Source organism: Cyprinodon tularosa, unplaced genomic scaffold, assembly GCF_016077235.1.
Source record: "Cyprinodon tularosa strain WSP-4 unplaced genomic scaffold, ASM1607723v1 ctg76, whole genome shotgun sequence".
In the NCBI taxonomy this organism is placed as follows: domain Eukaryota; kingdom Metazoa; phylum Chordata; class Actinopteri; order Cyprinodontiformes; family Cyprinodontidae; genus Cyprinodon; species Cyprinodon tularosa.
Genome location: NW_024039518.1, coordinates 830,769 through 853,943, shown reverse-complemented (window position 1 = coordinate 853,943; position 23,175 = coordinate 830,769). Strand labels below are relative to the sequence as shown.

At 37.6% G+C, this 23,175-nt stretch overlaps 1 protein-coding gene across 1 annotated transcript; it reads right to left on the bottom strand.

The window, feature by feature from the left end:
- Positions 1-6,558: 6,558 nt before the first annotated feature.
- cckar (cholecystokinin A receptor) lies at positions 6,559-23,175 on the bottom strand. The gene is made up of 6 exons (XM_038270290.1): positions 22,875-23,175; positions 22,571-22,764; positions 20,664-20,915; positions 9,478-9,739; positions 8,689-8,816; positions 6,559-7,604 (listed from the first exon to the last, which is right to left on the bottom strand). The coding sequence occupies exons 2-6, from the start codon at positions 22,695-22,697 to the stop codon at positions 7,003-7,005; spliced, it is 1,371 nt and encodes a 456-aa protein (XP_038126218.1). The 5' UTR covers positions 22,698-22,764; positions 22,875-23,175; the 3' UTR covers positions 6,559-7,002.

Genomic DNA, 23,175 nt, shown 5'->3' with positions numbered 1-23,175 from the left:
AATGAAATCATAATGAAAGCACAATGTTGCTAGCGTAGCTGCAATGCTGATTTTGAGATGATAAAAATCAGGTTGCAAAACGTCATTTCTCTAACTATGATGTTAGTTAGGCCTGACGTCTCAGGCTCATAAAGACATATTTACGGTCAACTATGACAGAAAAGAGACGATCAAGTTTGGTTGTACTCAAATCAAAACACACAAAGGCTTTGGATCTAAATAAAGTTGTGAAGCGTTTTGCTGAGCAACATGGAAATCACTGCATTCAGCTGTTATAGTCATGATAACTTTATGTTATGGTCTCTGGTGAGCCTTTACAGAGCTGTTACATTTTGTTTTGGCACCTGAGAAAATCTGATATTTCCTTTAATAAAACCAAAAGTGTTAAAAGTTAAAAATGTGATACTGGTGTGACTCCTGCTTAATATGAAGCAGTGTTGTTGTTTCTTTTTTTGTATATATAATATGAAACTATCCAGAAATGACCCGTATGAACCTACTCACAAGCAAAATGTATTTTTATGTTGCTTCTTTTCAGATTTGTGGAGATTTTGATGTAACATACAGAACCCGCCTTTTTGTTGATTTGTTGATACAGCAGTATGGAGGACCAACTCTGCCATATTTAAAAATAAATACATAAATAAATAAATGCTTAATAAGTAAATAAGCATACAATTGATTGCCACCAAAAATACAAACAACAAATAAATGTAAGTAGAAATGAAATTATACAGCTAGTCATAAAGGTATATAACTCTTTTAATTGGCTTCTTTATTTCTTTGCCTTTTTAATATTTACCTTATTTATTTTTTTGTCATTTATTATCTTCAACTTCATTTTTTCATTACTTATATTTTTAAGTATTTATTTATGTGCATGTTATCATATTTTTGTCTGTTTTATTCTTCCTTTGTATTTTTTTACCCTAGTTATTTCTTCGCCGCTATTTCTTTCTGCCTGCCCTTTTAACATTTCTGCCTGCCATTATCATATAATTTCTAATTACATTTATTTGTTGATTGTATTTTTGGTGGCAATTAATTGTATGATTATTTATTTATTGAGCATTTATTTATTTCTGTATTTATTTTTAAATATGGCAGAGTTGGTCCTCCATATCCAGCTCTATTTACAGCATATTTACATGCATGAAATGTCCCTTTCATGTTGCCTTAACTGCTGTATGTCAAGTTACTGAGGAACAAATGGGGTAAATGTGTGTTCAGAGTAAACAATACATAGATGTCCAGTACCTTGTTCGGGTGCCTTGACCCATTTATTTCTACTGTGTATTTATGCTCACTTTAGTCCAGCTCAGTCCATAGATCTCTGATAGTTAACTTTTTCTTTCTATAGTTTCTTCTTGTGCAAATGCTGCAAAGCTGCCTCTCTGACAGTCAATCTCACACATCTGCGACTCAGCACCTGTGTCTTACCTTAATATCTTTCCTGTCATAAGCCCCCTCTAGAAGTAGTGTTATCATTCTTCTATCTCCTATTAAGTGAGATCACATTGTACGATGTATTATTAATATTAACTGTTTCACATGAAACACTAGTACTGTACCGGTACATACTATTTTCACCAAACTGTGATTAAATTCAGTGTAAACAAATGCCATATGTTGCCACCCCTAAAAAATTCCTGCCCCCCTCTTGCCACCCCATAAATATTTTTCTAGATCCGCCCCTGGTTCCAGACAGTGGATGCCCTTCGTGAAGCCATCTTCAACACTTGGAGCAACGTTCCCACTAGCCTCCTGGAAACACTGGCATCAAGCATGCCTAAACGATAGTTTGAAGTCAACAGGAATGGTGGAGCTACTCATTACTTAGTCCTTTTTTGACACTTTGAATTCTGTTGGTTTTTTTTTTTTTTTTTTTTTTTTTAAAGCTTTGGTCTTAAACTTTTGATCAGCTTAAAAAAAAAATCATGTTTCAGTGTAAATGCAGTTTTTAATTAATTCCCCGCTCAAAAGTTTTTGTCTCTTATGCAGATTTCTTCCTTTAACATTGTGAAGCTCTACTTAGAGCCTTCTTTAGATCCAATAGTGCAAAATACAAATTCTTGCAATTTTTTGACTGGTCTCAAGATTTTGATCAGGAGTTTATAAATAAATAAATATATATATATAAACATAAATAACATAAGTGGACGCACTTATGTCTTTGGCTCATTCTTTGACTATTGAGTCGATGTAACGAGTAAATTTTCTTCACTGTGATATTCCAAAACTCTAATGCATGGTGGTGGTAGTATCATGATGTGTGATTGCTTTTACCTAACCAGAGCTAAAGTCACTGCAGGACAAAACTTATTAAAGGATGTTAAGGACTTCCTGGCAGTAGAGACTAGTGGAAAATTCTGCATTAATAATTATTACAAGGTTTGGGGGAATGCTTACCACCAAATATTTATTTATAAAAATCAAGCCTATTTAAATAGGCTTTTTGGACACACAACACACATTCAGTTCAACAACTGTACAACTAAACTGGATCGTTTTACTAATATAACAACTTTGATGGGCATAGACAATGTTTATTATAAAGATAAAGTAGTAATTTCCCCACAATCATCTGTTTTTGGCTTCATCAGCATCATGAATTACTTTATCATTCTGAGATAAACTCAACTTTTATTGCTATTTTTATTTCTCCAGTGCTACAAATGCCAAAAGAGCCAAAATTCTTATCCAACAGAACAACAACTCTTAAAACTACAGGCAGAAATACAACAAAGTATATTCAAGTGTTAGAGCGGCCCAAAGTGCAGCAATAAATCAAAGTAAGAATCTCAGAGTTCTGCAATCCTGCTAGAGAAACAACCTTAAAGAGCAAAAGGCGATTCTAAGTGTTTGCTCAGAGAAACTGAATCCAAGTAGACGCCACATTTTTTAGATTTTTATTGGACGTTTTGATCAAACGTGTTTGTTTTCCTTCCACTTTAAAGATATGCACATTTTTAATATGTTACATAAAAGTCATGTAAGGTACATAAAAGTTGGCTGTGTCAATGAAAAATAATCCTCACTGTACGGTTTCATACTTCCCAAGCAGGCGTAATTAAATGCTTTTTTACAAATCTGTTAAAAAGCCATGATTTTGTTTTTACAGTCGTTTATCTGAATGCCTGAACACAAAAGAAAATCCTTCTAACAGCCAAAGGTTTACACCATAACTGGCAGAGTTCACAGACAAACATCGGATTTGTTTTTTTTCACAAACTTGCATGAAAAAGGTAAACATGTTGCTACATCGATGCTGCTATATTTAACAGTAAAAATGTGTGGAAATATAAGGGGGAAAGGGGGAGACGGGCTGCAGGTGTTCCAAATCCCACATGTTGATAAGGCCTCTCCAGTTCCCCAGTCCCTTTGGTAAACATGCGTAAAGTGTTTCAAGGATATCTGTTATTTGCACAGCAGGTTATTTCAGTTTGAAGCCACTGCTTGTGATTATGTATTATAGTGAGATGGATGCTTTATGTAGAAGCTGAGAAATGCAAAGGCAGTTGGAACAGGTAGAATCTAAAGAAACATCACCTAATTGCCACGACATCAAATACGATACATTTATTTGCTGATTTTAAATTAACCTTTATTTTGAAAAGAAAAACACATTTGATGGAACATTTAGCCAGATTAGTTTTGTTGCTATGTCAATTGGGGTAGAAGAAAAAAAACAATACATAATTAATTTTAGAGGCACCGAAATGGGTTATCTAAGCCAACATGTCTAACTTGATTAAATGTTGCTGAAAATTAAACATTGGAGCCTGAAAATCTTAATTCCTGCAACTCTTTTTACATTTTTTGGGGGTATATGGTTGAACATTTTATTCAATTCTATTAAAAGAAAATAAACTTCTCCAACGTTCCCTTCCTACAGATTTACTTTTGTTTAATTTGATCAAAGCGTAAAGCAGCCTAAACTGTTTTGGACTTGTCAAAAAGTGCCTCAGCTTTCCCACGCCATGTAAACCTGCACAGATAAAATCAGCACAACCACTAAAGGTTCCAGCAGCCTTCCAGTGAAAACATCACATGATCTCTTATTATCATCAGATTTATTTACTTAGACTGTAACAACTGAATGCTGGACTTCAGTTTCCCTAATTTGTTGATTTATCTAATATCTATTTAGCTAATTAGGGGGGATTCATAAAGCCTAGAAAAATCATTGGGGAAATAATGAGAAATAAGCAAAATGAGATTATTAAAAAGTAACATTATCTGTCATGACTCAGCAGAAAACTGTGAACCCCACCCCACTGATTTGAAGTGTATATTAAAATTTAATCCAATGACGTATCAGATGCGACACATATATAACAGATATGCAAAGATTTGATATTTAACAAAACTTTCCTTCATTTTTATCCACATTTAGAGCTATCAAACAAAATTCATTTCAACATTTCAAAACGCAATCATACAAGGAAAGATAGAAAAGAATGTCAAACAGCTTAAAAGTACTAAATAGGACAATAATGCTGACATAAAAAATAAAAATGACTCTTAGATTCTGCCAAAACAACTGATGGATATTTTTCGCTGTCACACCACTGACCATTTCCTTTAAACCATTCATCTTTAAAGCAGAGACAAATGTAAAAGTTTATTTGCCATTGAGTGAAATAAAAGCCAACTCTCTAAAGTTAAAGCTCAGAGATGAAAAAGTGCGTGACCTCTACATGTCGCAAGGGCGAGTTAGAAAACTTTTGGCGCCATTTTTCCTGAATACAAGCCAAGAACAACATATTTCTGTCTTGTTTTTATACAACTACAAACCTTAGAGGATAGGCGTGACTTTCTGAAGGAATGGTGGGGACATGTCTCCTTTAATAATTTCAATACATACACTACAAAAAATGAAATCTAAATAAGTAATTTCTTCTTAAAATAAGCACATTTTTTCTTGAATTAAGGATTTAAGTGAGACAATTTGCCAATGGAACAAGACAATTTACACTTAAAATAAGAAAAAACAATTGCATCGACTTATTTCAAGTGCATTTTATCTAGAAACCGTATTTTAAAAGTAAAAATACTAATTCCATTGGCAAATCACCTTATTTACCTGCTCAAATTAAGGGTAAATACCCTTAATTTAAGACATTTTTACTCATTTTGAGATCATTTTTGCTGTGTAGACTTTGGCTCTCGGCAATATGAGGGACGATTTCTAAATTAGAGTTTGCTGCTTTTAAAGAAAGATAATCACATCCATCCAAACATCCATCAATCTATTCCCATTTTTCTGGATGGATTGATGGATGGATAAATGAAACTGAAATTGTTTACATACTAGAGAGGCATTAATGTCTAACCACATATCAGTATACTTTGGTTCTCTTGTGTTCTCAACAATAGGAAAGCATTCAGTAAATATACGTTTGAGCTCAATTTTGGAAAATACAGACCCTATTAAAAGTGTTGGTGTGTAGTAGTTGTAGGTCCATTAGCCCCCACCGTTAGAGCGTCCCCACCAGCTTTCATCACAAAGTTACACCCTTGCCTTAGAGTACAAAAGGAATGCACACATAAGTAGAGTGGGTTTGTTTAAAAGGGGCAACTTTATCATCCATCCATCCATCCGACACACTTGTCCCCAAGGGGTGCTGGTGCCTATCTCCAGCAGTCAATGAGCGAAAGGTGGGGTACACCCTGGACAGGTCGCCAGTCCATCGCAGAGACAAACAGGACAAACAACTAGTGTTGCACCGATACCGATACCAGTATCGGACGGGGCCCTAATACTGGCCTAAAATGATGGTATCGGTATCGGTGAGTACCAACAAATAGGGCACAGATACCATTTTGAGAGCCATAAGTTTATTCAACTATTGTCACCCACTCCTGGTAGGCAAGAAAACCTTTTTCTTTTTATTATCCAGTAGAACTTTTTATTAAAAAGTTCTACTGGATTCACTTTGTATTAGATTTTTTCCTGTTTCACAAAGGTAGGCAGCAGCTTGACAAAGCCATGATGGCAATTATTATGGTATCGGTATCGGCCGATACTGCACAGCCAGGTATCGGGTATCGGTATCGGGGCCAAAAAATGGCATTGGCGCAACACTACAAACAACCATTCACACACACACTCACACCTAAGGACAATTTAGACAAGTCAATTAACCTCACAGTCATGTTTTTGGACTGTGGGAGGAAGCCGGAGTACCCGGTGAGAACCCACGCTTGCTCAGGGAGAACATGCAAACTCCATGCAGAAAGAATCTTAATTCTCTAGCACTCAGATATAAAGTAAAATGCTTTAACAGCGTCTGTTTTGAATATAATTTGTCTTTTTTTAATGAAGGAAAGTGTCATCAACATATTTTTTTTTTTTGCTTTTGGACTTAACTTTAAAGTGATTTTTACAGAATATTTCTATCTTCCCCTTTTTTTCCAGCTTTTTATCATCATTACACTGTCACAAGTAAGGAGCAATGAAATCAGCTCTATTTAACCCATCCCTTTGCGGAGCAGTGGGCTGCCATTGTGCGGCGCCCGGGGAGCAGTGTGGATTTTAAGCATTTTTGTTCAGAGTGGCAGTCTGTGGGAGTGGGGCTTGAACTCAGAACCTCAGGATTCCTAGCTCCATGCCCTAACCACTCCCCTCATGACCACATGTGTAATTTAAAACAGCCTGGTGATGACTCCAGCTTTGCATAAGATGCCTACAAAAATATGGATGTACCTATATGTAGAAGTAGGACATGGACTGCATCAGAGCACATGTCACATGTGTGTTCCCTGAAGCTGAATGAGCATCATCATTATTCTGGACTTTAAAGGTTTCAGGGAAACATCTGGCTTTGTTCATTTGCTGTGAGAGCAATGCATTCCAGCAGTCATGTACATATCTACTCATGTCAAGTCACACCAAGCGAAAAAATAAAAGAAAGTCCTGCAAAGCACGACACACAGCACGCTTACATCATGTCTTTACACTCAGGGTCGTTTTTCTAGCTATGTACAAAGCGGTCCAGGTCATGTCAGCTCACTCCAGGCTGATGGACGGATCCCCGTGTAGGTAAAACGCGTGCTGGCTCCACTTGGAGGAGTATGACCGTTAGGTTTTCCCTCTACTCTGGTTCTTCCCATCTCTCCTTTAGACACCCTGCTCCCGCCGGACCGTCCGGACATACTGCTCCTCAAGATCCTCCTCTTGAGGCAACGACAGCAGGTGAAGGTGGCAAGCATGCTCAGGCGGAAGCGCTTGTTCATGAAGCAGTAGATGATAGGGTTGACACAGGCCGAGGTGTAGGACAGCAGGTGGATAAACGAGATGGGAGCCCCTGTCAGGCGGTGGGCCGAGCGCCGGTCGAACGCCTGCCACGCGTTGACCACAAAGATGGGAGTCCAGCAGAGGAAGAAGAGAAAGACGATGACCAGGAGCATGCGGATCACTCGCTTTTTGGCCATCAGGTTGGATGTAGAGCTGCTGCTGCCGCACACCCGCCCCACCACCGGCTTGCCGCTCGCCTCAGCAGAGCTGCCCGTATTCGGCGTTAAACTCTTCTTTTTAGACGGCTGTACGTAGCAGCCGTCGCTCTCTCCTGGTTTGATGCTGCCGGTGCTGGATTGTCGTTCTGGTATAGAGGAGAATATGGAGAAATGGTCATTTTCAGAGTGCATTCATCACATTTAGCAATGATTTTCTTCATAAACATCCAAAAATGAAAAAAGAAATTAAACAGTAATGTCAATGGTTTAATCTATAGCTATGCAATTGTTGGGTCTAAATTTACTAAATTTATTTACATTTTTGCACTTTCACAAACAACTACAGATGCTTGGTTCCAAGTACGTAGAGATTCACTTCCATACAGAAAGCCCATATTCTTATCTTCAGCTACCACAGTATACATGTCAGATTAAATAATACTACTTATACTGTAGCGATAGTATCAAGGTGCTACTTTATTGTATCTCTTATACTATATTCGTTGGTTGTGCTGTTCCTTTTACATCTCTTATCGTTGTGTCCCTTTTATCTCCTCTTTCATTCATCTTTTCTCCTTTTTTCTGTTTTTCTTTTCCTGTTCTACCTACATTGCAGTGTCCATATAATCTGCAAAACTACCTGCATAATTAAAATTAACCTATTTATATGCATAAAACAAGCGGAACACTATAGCGATGGCCGTACTGCTCCACATGTGAAAGTAAAATCTGTTGGGCTCTTTTTGGCAACATCGCCAGTCAGGACACTGTTAAAAAATAAATACATAAATAAAATTATCTAGATTTACATAAGATCTTCCTGATAATACAGTATTATTTTTGTTTATTTACTGATAATCAGAATAATATTAATTTAAGTCATTAAATCATATTACAATTGCTATTACAGTGAGGAAAGAACACCCTGCTATTTTCCAAGTTCTCCCACTTAGAAATCATGCAGGGGTCAGAAATCTACTGTGAGAGACATAATCTAGAAAATGAATCCAGAAATCCCAATATATGATTTTTTTTACAAACTATTTATTTAGTTAATCTACATTGATTGCAGCATAATTAATGAAAATCAACATGCTGCAATGCGTTAGAAGCATATTGCTAAATAAAACAATGCAATCTCTGCAGTGTATCTGTGTTTCATTGGTCTTTCTCTTGAATAAAAGCAACTAGTATCTAAATGATTGTTGCAGTGAGGTTTAGTTTTCATACCCCGGCTAGCTCTCCTGTTGGAGAGCTCGAACTTGATTCCCCTGTAGAGCTCCAAAGAGATCAGTCCGTAGGCCGTCATCATGACGATACCAGGAATCAGGAAGAGAATCAGCAGCAGGGATACATACCTATAACCACCAAATGTAACAAGCATTAACCACCGCACAGAAGACCTGCAATTAATGAGGCCAACGCTTCACTACTTGGTATTTAAATCTAATGAATGTTTCCCTTGGTACGGCTCTCCTTCTGCTGCCCTCACCCACCACTACAGTGCCGTTTAGAAAGACTTCATTTAGTCAAACTTCCTAATTTGAGCTCAGTTTGACTGAAGGAAAGCTAAAACTGATCACTCTATTCTTAGCATCAAACTGGAGTGCCTATTTGACATAAGCATACCAACAATACAAAACTCTTTAATGGTAGAAAGGATTGATAAATAATTATTTAGTTTTAAAAAGATAGAATTGGTGCACCCCCTTCTAATACCACCCTGGGCAACTGCCTGTATGCTTCCATTAAAATCCGCTCGTCTATATTTTTATGGTGTTGTTGTTAATCGAATAAACCAAGCAGATCTGCAGTATTTTAGATTGTGTTTTTCTCTCTATTTAAAGTTATTTTTGTGTTCCTGGATTTTCCCCGGTGTATTTCTCACAGTTTGTTCACTAGAATGAAAAAAAAAAATCAATGGAAAACACCATCTTAGACTAGCTGCTTCCTGCCACCACGTCTCAGAGCATTTTAAATATAAAGCTCCCCATTATTATTTTATTTTTTTAATCTCACCAGGACTGCTGGATGATTTCATTGGGCCAAACCAGTCTGCACATGTGTCCGGTGCTGTTGTTGAGGCGGGTGAAGGGCTTCAGGGTGCTGGAGATGGGGTAGGGTAACATCAGGATAAAGGACACCACCCAGGTGGCAGTGATGACCTTGATGGCATGGGATTTCGTCTGCCACGCCCTGGATGTGAGCGGGTTGCAAATGGCACTGTAGCGCTCCAGGGAGATGGCCACCAGGTTGAAGGTGGAAACACTCACTGAGACGCCTGCAGAGAAGAAAGGAGAAAACCCTTTAGGGCTATAAAGCAATGCACTCTTTCAGTTACTAGTGATCTAGATCAAACGCCTAAAAGATAACAACCCTAAATGTTATAGAATTTGAAAAACAAAGTGATTTCTAGTATTAAGGATACTAATGCATCCAAATTAGTACTTATAATTATGTCTTATGTCTTTGTAAAAACGAATAACAATTTCAAAATATTTGAATCTTGAACGACAGATGAGAAACCAATTTGAATTTAACCAAGCATCAAAACCAATTAAATCACAAATGTTGAAGCGGCTTTTGAAAAGTTTATATTCATTTGTTTGATTAGATTGAAATAGTAATGGATTAATTTTCCTTTAGGTGCAATAATTTTTGTTATAAGCCACAGAATTTCTGGAAAGCTGCAGATTGCAATATAATTATTGAATCCGGTAGGGAATAACTTACATTTGACACACTCCTTTTTAATTTTGTGTCTTCACACCTTACTAACCACTCAGTAATTTAAAACATATCTGTTGCCTATTTCTATAAATGAGTGGGGTTTTAAAGCAGCAAAAGTCCATCTAATAAGCCAAATATATAGTTAGAATATAGGAAATAAATGTTGTTATTGCGTCCAAATGTCATCTACAGCTGCAATGCAATGATAATTTATATGTAATATAAAATGAAGCTCTACATCTTAAATGATTTATACATAAACAGGTGCTTTATGATCTTAAAAGTCCTAAGTTATAGTGTTCACCACCATTTGAATCTGTCTTTAGAACATATTGTCGTGAAAGAAAACAGAGAAAAAGTCACTTAATCAGTCAAAAGTAAATTGAGTATTCGCATAAAAATGAATCTTTTTTTTTTTTCAAAAAACAAAAGATCAAGTTAGGAAACAAAAATGTGTTTCCTAGCTGAAAAGAAGTTAAGACTTCTGCCTAAATTTGGTTTCTACCAAACATTTTCCAAGTTCTTGAGTCAGGGACTGTAACTTCTGGAGAAAAAAAGTGAGATGTAATAACAGATGAGCCTAAAACCTAATGACCCTGAGGTTTTAGACTTATCTGTTATTACATCTGACATTATTGTAGAACTTACAGTGTTTTTGTTTTTCAGAAAACAAAGGTTTCAATAAATGCTCAACTTTTACAATCCCTTTCTGGTTATACAGGCCTTCATATGAAAAATAAGAAGCATTTCCTGTAAGTCCAGTGGTATTTAAAGACTTGTTTTAGCATTTTGCAATCTGCTTACAGCCTCCACTAGAATGGCTAAACCAGAATTTGAGTTCCCTTGATGTTTTCTAAACAAATAAGTTGCTAGTTTTCTTTTTAAATGCTTCAGGCAATTTCACATTTAGTCTTCAAAAAAAACAGTCAGGATTACACAAACAAATTGCTAAGGTATAAATGGGCAAAATTCGCTCAATTATTAAATTAGTTTATTTTCCTTACATGTGTTGATTTGATACTCATAAGTTTAGAGATGATCTTTTTGAGGTGAGAATTAACTTTAACATGTTCTAGTTTATTGCTGACCAGAAAGTTTTGCTTGTAAATATACTTATTTGGTAAATTCTTCCTACTACTTTTTCTTTTTGTTTCATAAGTAACTTAATGTAACTTAAAAAATATAAAACTTTTGGTTTTGCTCCAATTTTTTATGAGATGAACTCAAAAATGTAAAACTTTTTCCCCATACACAATATAACCATTTCCCTCAAATATTGCTGACAAACCAGCCTTAATCAGTTATGGTGAGCTATTCTCCTTTGCTGAGATAATCCATCCCATCTCACAGGTGTTCCGTATCAAGATGCTGATTAGACACCATGATTAGTGCACAGGTGTGCCTTAGACTGCCCACAATAAAAGGCCACTCTGAAAACCAGTCAGTATCTGTTGTGACCACCATTTTCCTCACGCAGAGCAACACATCCTCTGTTGTGGCCTGTGTAATGTTGTTCCACTCCTCTTCAATGGCTGTGTGAAGTTGCTGCATATTGGCAGGAACTGGTGCACGCTGTCATATTCGCCGATCCAGAGCATCCCAAACATGCTCAATGGGTGACATGTCCAGTTAGTATGCTGGCAATGCAAGAACTGGGATGTTTTCAGCTTCCAAGAATTGTGTACAGATCCTTGCAACATGGAGCTGTGCATTATGCTGCTGCAACATGAGGGGATTTTCTTGGATGTGTGGCATAAAAATGGACCTCAGGATCTTGTCACGGTATCTCTGTGCATTCCGATTCCACCAATAAAATGCACCTGTGTTCTTGGTCCATAACAGATGCCTGCACATACCATAACCCCACCTTCACTATGTGCTGTTTGATCCATAACATTGACATTAGAAAACCGCTCACAAACACGACGCCACACATGCTGTCTGCCATCCACCCTGAACATTGTAAACCAGGATTCGTCCATGCATGCAGATTAGCTTCTCTGAGACGGTTTCTGACAGTGTGAGCAGAAATTCTTTGGTTATATAGGCCAATTGTTTCAGCAGCCGTCTGAGTGGCTGGTCTCACACGATCTTGGAGGTGAACGTGCTGGAAGTGGAGGACCTGGGCTGCTGTGGTTACACGCGGTTATGAGGCTGGTTGGATCTACTTCCAGATTCTCAGAAACCCCTTTGGAGATGGCTTACGGTAGAAAAATAAACATTCAATAAACGAGCAACAGCTCTGGTTGACATTCCTGCCGTTAGCATGCCAATTGCTCCCTCATATCTTGTGGCATTGTGCTGTGTGATAAAACTGCACCTTTCAGAGGGGCCTTTTATTGTGGGCAGTCTAAGGCACACCTGTGCACTAATCATGGTCTCTAATCAGCATCTTGATATGGAACACCTGTGAGGTGGGATGGATTATCTCAGCAAAGGAGAATTGATCACTATCACAGATTTAGGCTGGTTTGTGAACAATATTTGAAGGAAATGGTTATATTGTGTATGTGGAAAAAGTTGTAAATCTTTGAGTTGATCTCATAAAAAATGGGAGATATTTTTGATACAAGCTAACATTTAATCAGTGCTAGGGTAACAGTCTACAGTTCTGTACCTTAACCATCCATTAAAAAGACAAAAATAGTGGTATTAATCTTATTTTATTTAGTTTATTCTTTGTTTATTTCATAGATTCTCTCTCCACATGTTAAACTGTTAAATCTAGATGGATGTTTAGTCCGATTTAACTGCTGAGCTGAGCAACAACAGAGCAGACCATCCTGGGTGTGATCAGTGTGAACACCATCCTTAACAATAACAAGACAATCTATAAATACACTTCAAATTACAGCTGGGCACAACCTGCAAGAGTGACACATGGGTAGATAAAAACATGGACAAATTATTTAGCAATCCCCAAAGACATCCCTCTAATCTCCATGTACAGCTAAATAGAGCGACAGGAAGTGAGGAGGGAAATTAAAATCACATTTCCGTGTGTTTCTGTAATTGGATGAAAATGAAATATCTGTATTCAATGCATCATCTGTAATGACTCCACCTTGTTAGAAAGATCCCCACAGAGGTTTTCTGCAAGGTACGGCAAGACGTAATCCAGGTCATTTATCAGAATCATGGGCAAATTAAAGTCAAGGAAGAGGTTCACATCCCTGAATGCACTGAATCATCTCTGTTTAGTCTGTCTCTGTAGGAAACGTCAAAACCAAGAATCAAAATAGATTGAAACTGCCACGCAGGGCCCTGGAAGATTTTCAAACGCCGTGGAGATTTTCCATAATTGTTCCCGTTACAAATCCAAACTTCAAAGTATTTTGCTTCGATTTTGCTATTTTGCTATTTTTTTTAAATATAAAGCTATATATATATATATATATATATATATATATATATATATATATATATATATATATATATATATATATATATATATATATATATATATATATATATATATATTATAGCCTTTCTTTGACAAACACAATATGGTGCCTAACTGTGAAACTAGATGAACACACAGTAAAAAATGTAAATCTATCGAAGTCAATCTTTCTAAAATAAATGCAAAAGTGAGACACTTTTCGAATAAAATAAGACTATTTACATTTAAAAGAAGGAAAAAATAACTGCAGTCTCTTATTTCAAGTACATAATATTAAATCATCTTATTTTATTCCATACGCAGATAATATTATTTACCTACTCAAATTAAGGGTTAATACACTTATTATAAGACATTTTAAGACAGTTTTTGCAGCACATTCTATGTGGGTTTCCATTTTTTTTCCTACTACAAAAAAAAACTGTATCGTAACTAAACATCCCTACTTTAATACCTGCAAATAAATCCACAGCTTTAGAAAATACCTAACCGAGCAAGAAGATATGCATCAGTGAAAACAAACAAAAAAAGCCTGCAAAGTGTCCATTAATGTAGAAAAAACTCAGACAAGAAGACAAAATATGAAGAAGAAAGCTAACAATGCTAACAGCATAAACACGCCATCCCAAAGTTATACCAGGTTGGTTTAGAAAAAGCATTTGGTTGATCTGACATGACAGACATAAAATAAACATCTGTCTACACAACACTGCTGATTTTAACCGTTTATCCTCAAAGATTGAAGTGATGAAGCGTGATCCTTCTTATTTCAGCTGGACCTGCTGGATTTAACGATTTAACCAAACTAAATCCAGTTTGTAGCTATGAAACAATTATTGTTTGCATGTATTTATATGTATATAGCACAAAATCCCCCCCTGGGTATTAGCTGAACTTATTTAACATGCAAACATGATGCAGATCGCTTAGCATAGCTGATAGACACAGAGCATTGCTAGGGGTCCCAACACATTTTAAGTGAAAAAAAAAAAATAAAAATCTCCCTCATTAGTCAATTTTTGCTGTATTCACTGGAAAAATGATCTAGAAATAAGTTAACATTTCCTAAATTAAGTGTATTTTCCCTTAATTTTAGTGGGTAAATTAGAAAGTTTGCCAATGGAATGAGTATTTTTACTCTTAAAATAAGATAATTAGATAATTTGCACTTGACATAAGACAATACAATTGTGTTTTCTGATTTTAAGTGGAAGTTGTCTTGTTTCATTGGCAAAATGTCCCTTTTTCCTCCTCAATCCAAGAATAAATGCACTTATTTTATGAAAAAATGACTTATCTAGATTTAAATTTTTTCCAGTGTTCCAACTAAGTCATAGAGATTATAGTAAATAAGTTAATTATTCGGTAAAAGTGTTGTGGCTGTGCAGTTACTGGTTTGGAAGGGCTCTCTGTCACTATCTGCATGTGTTTAATTTAGCTTTCAAACAATACACAGATAATCAAATATTTTTCAGACACAGCAGAGTTGCCAGACTTATTGGAATGACTAACGCATAGAGGAGAGTAGATGGTAATCTGCTGCACATACACCGCCGGCACTCTCCCAGCAGACCTGGAAGCTTTATCATAACAGCAAATATGCCTCAGCTGTGTCTGCACCTGTCAGACAATGTGTAGCACTGAAAAGAAAAATAAGGTAGAATCTGACTGGGGAATGGCATCTCTTTCCAGCTAATGGAGTCGAGTGGATCTAATGCGGACTGCCAAAACGAAAAGGAACGGTCCAAGACAAACAACCTGCATTTTCCAATGAATGAGTTCCTATGTGGTATGCAACCAGAAAGCGTATCTATCAGGACTTAACACGGAACAATGTAAGAGCGTGAAGCAACAAAAGCAATCTAAGCGATTTGAGCTGGAACACATAAAATCAGTGCTAGCGGATTTATATATGTCTTGATTGCATTTCTAAACCCAACTAAATCCTTACACCACATGTTTATAGCAGAGCTCTTATCAAAGTGAGTCATTTCTCTTTGGTTTTGACCAAGATAGTTACATACCAGCTGCAGGACTGTGAGAAAGCAAATCTCTGCTTGCTTTTTATTCCCACAATGAAATGCTTTAGGCCATCAAAATAATTTCATAGCAGATAACCTCAGTAAAAACATAAATTACATAAGAGTTAATACATGAGATGTACCAAACAATTGAGCTCTATGTAAATAATCATTGTCATCCATGGATGGTTCTAGACAGGGGCTAACAAGGGCCAACAGGGGCCAGTGCCCCTTTAGAAGTGGTCCTGGCCCCCTGTTATAGTCTTTCTACTGAAAACCCACACACAGTATACATTTGAATATAAGTGCACTGCAAAAATGATCTAAAAAGAAGTAAGAATGTCTTAAATTAAGCGTATTCACCCTTAATAAGAGCTGATAAATAAGGTAATATGTCAATGGAATTTGTATTTTTACTCTTAAAACAAGATAGTTAGATAATATGCACTTGAAATAAGACATTGCAGTTGATTTTTCTTACTTTAAATGTAAATTCTATTGTTCCATTGGCAAGTTGTCCCATTTTTCTCCTCAATTCAAGAAAAAAAAATTTATTTTAAGATTTAAATGTAGGTCAAATTTTCTTGAAGAAAGTGTTTTTCCCTTGTTTCAAGCTGCAGATGGAATAAAATAATTGAAGTTTAAAAGAAGAAAAACATCTCTATTATCTTATTTCAAGTGCTTAATATCTAATTAAAATATTTTGAGAGCAGAAATAGTCATTCCATTGGTAGGTCACCTTATTTACCTGTTCAAATGAAGAGTGACAGCCCTTATTCAAGAATAGTTTTACGTTTTAAGATCACTTATTGAAGTATAACTATGAATCAATGTCTTACAGAGGAGAGTGCTACTGATTTGCTGCCTGGACCAATTTAAAATGTTGCCAAGACAATTTGCTTAAACACTGATGTAGAATTCAGAGTTCGCTTCAAGAAAGGATCAGAGATTTTATCTGTTAGATCAGAAGTGTGCAGCCTTGACTTTGAAAATGAAAAGAAAAACCTGCATCCGCTGGTAAATCCTGATTATATTGAACCTTAAGAGCCCCTATATACTAAAGGGAAAAGTCCAAATTTAAGGTCCTGCAGGTCTCTTCTTTAGATTACGATTCATTTTTATAATTTAGAAATAAATCCAATACCCTGAGAAAATATTCTGTTAAATGGTAAAACTACAGTAAAACTTTTTGAAATGTGAACATCCTGTTAGATCTGGTGTAAAACTAGCAAAGCAAACACGGAGGGTGGTATTGCTGCTTCAGGAATGTACCAAAAAATCAGCTTTTGACCTCAAACACTGCAAAAACGATCTAGAAATAAGTAAAAATTCTTCAAATTAAGTCTATTTACCCTTAATTTCAGCAGGTAAATAAGATGATTTGCCAATGGAATTAGATGCATTACTCTTAAAATAAGATAATTAGATAATATGCACCTAAAAATAAGACAGTGCACTTTTTTTCATAATATTAATTGTAAATTGTCTTGTTCCGTTGGCAAGGTGTCTCCCTTACCTTCTCAATTCAAGAAAAGTGCACTTATTTTAAGAAAGGACTTAATTAGATTTTAGTTTTTTGCAGTGAACAGCTGGACAATGAACCAGAGTATAACAGAAAGTTCATCTCTGAATATATCAGAAGAAAAACCTTTGAAAAACTCCAGGTCCCTAGTCAAAACCTGGACTGGAATTCAATGAAGATATGTCGTTGAAAACCCTCAAGCAGGGCTAAATGAATATTTAAAAGATACTGTATGGTTCTTAAAATAGTGCAAAATCACGTCAATCAAATGTTTTACTAAAGCTGATTTATAGCCCTTTAGCCTGTTTTTGCTCAAATCTATGGTTCAGGGTTTCAATGAGCCTTCTGCGAAAAAAAATATACACTTTTATGGACAGCAAAGTATCCTCCAACATGCCTGAGCTTGGTTGAAAAGTTTGCATTTATGTTGTCCTGAAGGCTGAAATGTGGGGCACCTAACGATGGCTAACGTTCCGTCTGCGGTGTTTGTCTGTCACAGAGGCTACACTGATTATATTTGACGTGTCCCTGTTGACTCATTGAGGCCGCTCGGATTACGTTCTTTACCCCACATCATGTTATTTTCAGATGCAGCGTTTCGAATCCCGCCTCTGAATCCCGCCTTGATGATGGAGAAGAGAGCTGGCGTCTGTTATGATCACGGCTTCAAAGCGCTCAGTCACGTCAGAAACGATTAGAGTAGCAACTTCCATTTGCTATTGACTAGGAAGGTAACTTATGTCTGTTTTACAGCATCTTCAAACATATGGCTTCAGCTAATTAGATCTTTTTTTGGAAACGTAGCAGGCCCACTTTTTCTACCTGAAATGATTACCCCGCTGCCGGTTCTTCATGCCGTTCAATAATTTTCATCTTTTCTCCTAACGATCATGAAGCTTGACCTGAATTAAGAAGAAAAAGAATCAGTGCAGCCGGGAAACATAAATTTATCTTCTCTAAATAAAGCTTTGACCTGTGTGGAGTTATTACTGCTTAGGCTCATTAAACCAAAATAAGTATTTGGAGATGCAGTGAAATTAACCTTCCAAAAGGACCTCGGATGACTTCATTATGATGAGCTATTACCAACGCAACAGCAAACTATAACTCATCACTCAGACATTGACCCTGATCAACCAAGATTCTAAATAAGAGCTGAATTGATTCAGCAAATGTTTTATGATTTAAATGAAGATTTTGCATGTTCTATTTGCAGCTTGGAGGAAGAAGGTGAAGTGGTAACGGTGTGGGCATGACCCTGTCATGGGACTGATGAACAGCCTCAAAGCAAGGCTGCTTGAATTTGGTTTTTAGGAGCTTTACTGGAATGAACGCCATAGAGCACCATGAGAATGCATTCATAGAAAACATTGCAAGCCCTGGGAGCATTTCTGAATACGTTAAGACCAGTCAGCTGCACAGGATGGGCCACCTTCATTTTAAATCCTTGTTATTAAAAAAAATCATATACCAAAGATACCTAGGTGTAGGTCAGCCTTTACAGTGAGATTGGGAAGCTGCTGACATTGACTGAGGATGTTGTTGGACGGATCTCCTTAACTCGGCCATTACGTCTATCCTGGTGGAAATGGAGACTGGGTACTCTGTGTTGCTCTTGTTCAGGCAAATATCACCAAGGTGATTACAGAAAACTTCACGGTTGTCATCTTAGAGGGTGGATGAGATTCACCCTGAGAACCTGGGGGGGGGGGTTATTTCTTCTACACAAGATGGGGGACCGGAAGGTGTGTTCAACAACACACTTCTTAGCCTCACCGGGATGAACTATGCCAAGGTGCTGGAGAGGAGAGTCTGGTTGATTACTGAACCTCAGCTTTGGTGAAGCAGTGTGGTTTTCGTCCCTTCCATGAAAGACATCCTGCAAGGTGTTAATGGGTTCATGTGAGTTTGACCACATATGCTTTATGCAGGAGAAGAGGAGATTGATCCACCTGGCAGCATTAGATCATACCAGTTCCAGATGGACTCTGGCGAGGCCTCCCTCTCTAACTGGTCCTGTTCATGATCTTTATAGACAGGATTTCTAGGTGCAGCCAGGGGCTGGACGGGGGTCTGGCTTTGGGACCAGGGCATTCTGCCTCAGCTTTTTTAGGAGGACATGATTCTCCTTGCTTCCTCATGCCAAGTCCTCCAGCATACGCCAGGAGGATGATAATCTCCTCCGTGTTAATGGTTAGAGGGGGTCTTCCCCTGTTCAGGTTGAAGGGGAGTTCCTGTTTCAAGTGGAGGAGTTCAAGTACCTCAGGATCATGTTCTGAAGTCAGGAAAGAGCAGATAACTACAGCTGCACCTAAAGGTAAAGCTCTGGATAAACCGGTCAGTCCGTGTTGCTATCGTTACCTACAAACATGAAAGAGGCTGAAATCATTGTCCTCAACAGAGTGGCAGGGGACTCCCTTAGAGATGGGGTAAAGAGTTTGTTCATTCAGGAGAGGCTTAAAGTAGAGGAGTCAGCTGAGGTGGGACATCTGTTTCAGACGCCCCATTGGCACCTTTATGAGGACGTGTTCCAGGCATGTTCCATCATGAGGAAGCTCAGGGGACAACCCTGGACATGTTGGAGGGACGATGTCTCTTGGCTGCCCTGGGAAGACCTTGGACTTCCCCCAGAGGAGCTGGAGAAGCTGTCTGGGGATAAAGAAGTCTTGCATCTGGGATGAGACTGCTGCCCCAGCATCATGGTCCCAGATAAAGCCGAAAAACAGAAGTACGTCATGTCTTTTGAGTCTGTGTGTTTTACATCAGACGATGTGACGATAAATCCATATTAGTCCACAATTTGAAAAGTTTTGTCCCTTTTAAGCTTTGCATATTTATTCAGCTGGCTCCTTATTATTCAGTTTGATTTTGTTTATTATTTCATTTAATTCCTGGTATACAGAATTACCATAAATATATTCTTATCATAATAATTGTATGGAGAACTGAAGTGAGAGTGAACACCACGGCGGGATCCAAGCCACTGTCTAAAGGGCTTCAGAAGGAAGAACGCTTCAACTGAAGGGCCTGATGAGGGATTTATAGAAATCCCAAAAAATGATTAGAATGAATTAAGCCATTTCACTGTGTGAAATAAATGTAGAAGACTTTAAAACAACTGCCAACAAGCCCAGATCTGCAACTTCACCCCAACAGCAGAGTAAACAAGTTTTTAAAACCTTATGGGAACTGCAGCAGGCTACTGCTGATAATAAAAAAGTGCTTGTCTGTAAAATGAGGGGAAAAAATTCACTTGACCTGCATGTGAGGTAGTAGAGGAGGACAGACTCCCTAACAAAACCCCAAGTTAGTCAGGATAGATATGCCAGAGAGACCAGGACTTCTGGTATATTCTTCTTCCAATAGATGAGTGTAAAGCGTTTTTATTTAAACATTAGAGGAAATGATCCGGCAGGATTAGATAGTGCTACATGAACATGTTTTTTCAGAGAGAAGAAGGGGATGGGGACTTTTACAAATGCATCAAACTGCCTCTAGCTCTACCCTGCCTTCTTTTGTCTCTACATACCCATGAAGTACATGACCAGCTTGCAGATGCCGATGCCGAAGATGAAGTCCCTCATGAGGTTGGGGATTAGGGTGAAGGGGATGCACACCAGGGACACCATAAGGTCGCTCAATGCCAGGGACAGCAGGAACAGGTTGGTGACGGTCCTCATGCGCCGGTTCCTCAACAGGACAGCGATGATGAGGGTGTTGCCCACAACGCTGAGGAGGAAGATGAGGCTGTACAGGATGATCCGGACAGTCTGGTTGATGTCTGAGAAAGAGACGCTTGTTAACATCTTTAATCATCTTTAGACAAGTTGGATCTACAAGGTTTGGCTTAGAATAAAGAAAAGTTAAGTGGGCTGCGGTTCAAACCCAGAAACGTATCTACAAAACAGGAGGATGACATTTTTGTATCAATCAATTCAGAATTTCACCAGAAAGTACTTTTTTCACTCCTGTATTAATTAGATCTATTACTGTATTAATGGTTGCCTATAGCAGACACACTTACCATCCTTCGCAAAAAAACTTTACAATGAAAATACAATGAAAAGATTCACATTACAAAAAGAAAAACACAAAAGAAATAGAAAATTGCCACTACATGGTATTAAAAGTCTGTCTGGTAAGATGTTGAGCTTAGACTAAAATGTGCCCTGGTCAGAGGTGACAACAGGACGTGGAAGTTTCCTTTGATGGTAATAAAATGACAGATAAGGACTTAAAAATGTCACTATATTAATTCTTCATGTGTGCATTAAAATATTACAACATCTCATAAAGATTTCTTCTTTTTCTCATTTTTTCTTGAACATAAATCCTTTAAATCAGGCATCCCCAAACTCGGTCCTCAAGGCCCGCTGTCCTGCAGGTTTTAGAGGTTTCTCTGCTTCAGCACAGCTGGTTATAATGATTGCAGTAGACCAAAAGCCTGTTAATCAGCTTTCAATTCAAATCAGCTGTGCTGGAGCAAGGAAACCTCTAAAACCTGCAGGACAGGGGGCCTTGAGGACCGAGTTTGGGAATGCCTGCTTTAAATCATCAAAATGTTTTCTTTTATAAGCAGAATTAATGCGAAAGATACATTTCAAATGATAATTTAGTTCATTATAGGTTAAAACCTATCCAAACACAGCCTCTTCTTTATAAGTAATTATAGTAACAAGTGTTACTGGGATCAAAGGTGACACAACCAGTTTTTAGGTTTGGGGTGGAGTCTTTTTTTTTTTCTTTACTTGATTTGGATACAATTTCTCTGGTTATAGATAATTTACAAATAGTTTTTCTTTTAAATGAATAAAGTAATCTTATTCAGATTTATGAATAGAACAAATAATACAAAAACAAAGTATGAGAAACAGCTGTTGCCATCCAGATCCAATGATGGAGTCATTTTATTTCCCACCCAAATAGACCCTACATGTTTCTAAATAAGCTTTTGTTACAGCCTGTGTGTGTCAAAGTCATCCACCCCCCCTTGAGCAAACATCACTCTAATATTTATATAAAAATGTGACTCATGTGCTGTGCAGCCCGCTCATGCTCCGTGTGCGCATTTTATATCTCTATGCATCACTTCGGGCTGATGCCTCTCAGGTTTTTACTCGCAAAAATGTTTCTAACTGAATCTTTTTATGTCCCCTAGTTTTTTTTTTTTTCATGTGCACAGATGTAGTTGTGCTCACTTGGCCGTGCAGAATCACCGAGCGCTGACTACATTAGCTTTTGTGCAGGACCTGAGCCGTGCGCGTAATGCGCAATGACGCAAGAAAAATGCCCCAAGCGCTCTCTCACCTCTTTAAAATTCAATGTTAGAGACAAGTTGCATTTCAAAAAAGTATTTTATGTTGAATATAATTCGTCAAATATTTTTAAAGCAATATTTTTTTATATATATATATCTATATAAAGCTTGTATTTTACCTTTAGGCTCTGGAGACTGGTCCCGCTCCCTCTCACAATCCGAAATATTCCTAATCCCGAAGTTGCACAAAATCTTGTTCAAATCCGTTGAATTGATCAGCATGTCATGGATGGTGAATGTCTCCATTTTGCTTTTCTTCTTATGTGTTTGATCTCAAGTCAAATCTGTCTGGAGCTTAGCAGCATTCATGCTCCTTTGGAAGAGAAACAGAGAGAGCGAGAACAAAATGCGCACATGGATGTCAAACTTTCGATATCCAATCACAAAACACGCAATGAAAACAAAAAAACAAGAAGAACTCACTGGCTGATGGGTGCGCTGCGCTCCTCTGGTGCTGACAGACAGACAGCATGTGGGTGATGTCCTTTGGAGAGCTCAGCCCGCCTATAGGACCACCAACCCCTCCTCCCTTCAAATGGCAAATCACTCCAAACCAGACAGTCAGTGAGGTGTTTGATTGCAGAATAAATGTCTGTCCTGGCCCCTATTGGAAGTGTTCCTGAGCCTTGGAGCATGCTGGTGCAGGTTGAGACATTTCTGCAGAACTAATCATTATCTATGGACGCATGTTCAGACGGTGCTGCTGGATTGTTGTTTTGAGAGA

What these genes read in the sequence shown, in the direction of transcription:
- cckar (XM_038270290.1), bottom strand. Translation starts at nt 22,697, where the DNA reads ATGGAGACATTCACCATCCATGACATGCTGATCAATTCAACGGATTTG. An exon ending in CCAGTCTCCAGAGCCTAAAG is followed by an intron (nt 20,916 to 22,570) that starts GTAAAATACAAG and finishes TCTCTTTCTCAG; the next exon opens with ACATCAACCAGACTGTCCGG. An exon ending in GCTGGTCATGTACTTCATGG is followed by an intron (nt 9,740 to 20,663) that starts GTATGTAGAGAC and finishes TCTTCTCTGCAG; the next exon opens with GCGTCTCAGTGAGTGTTTCC.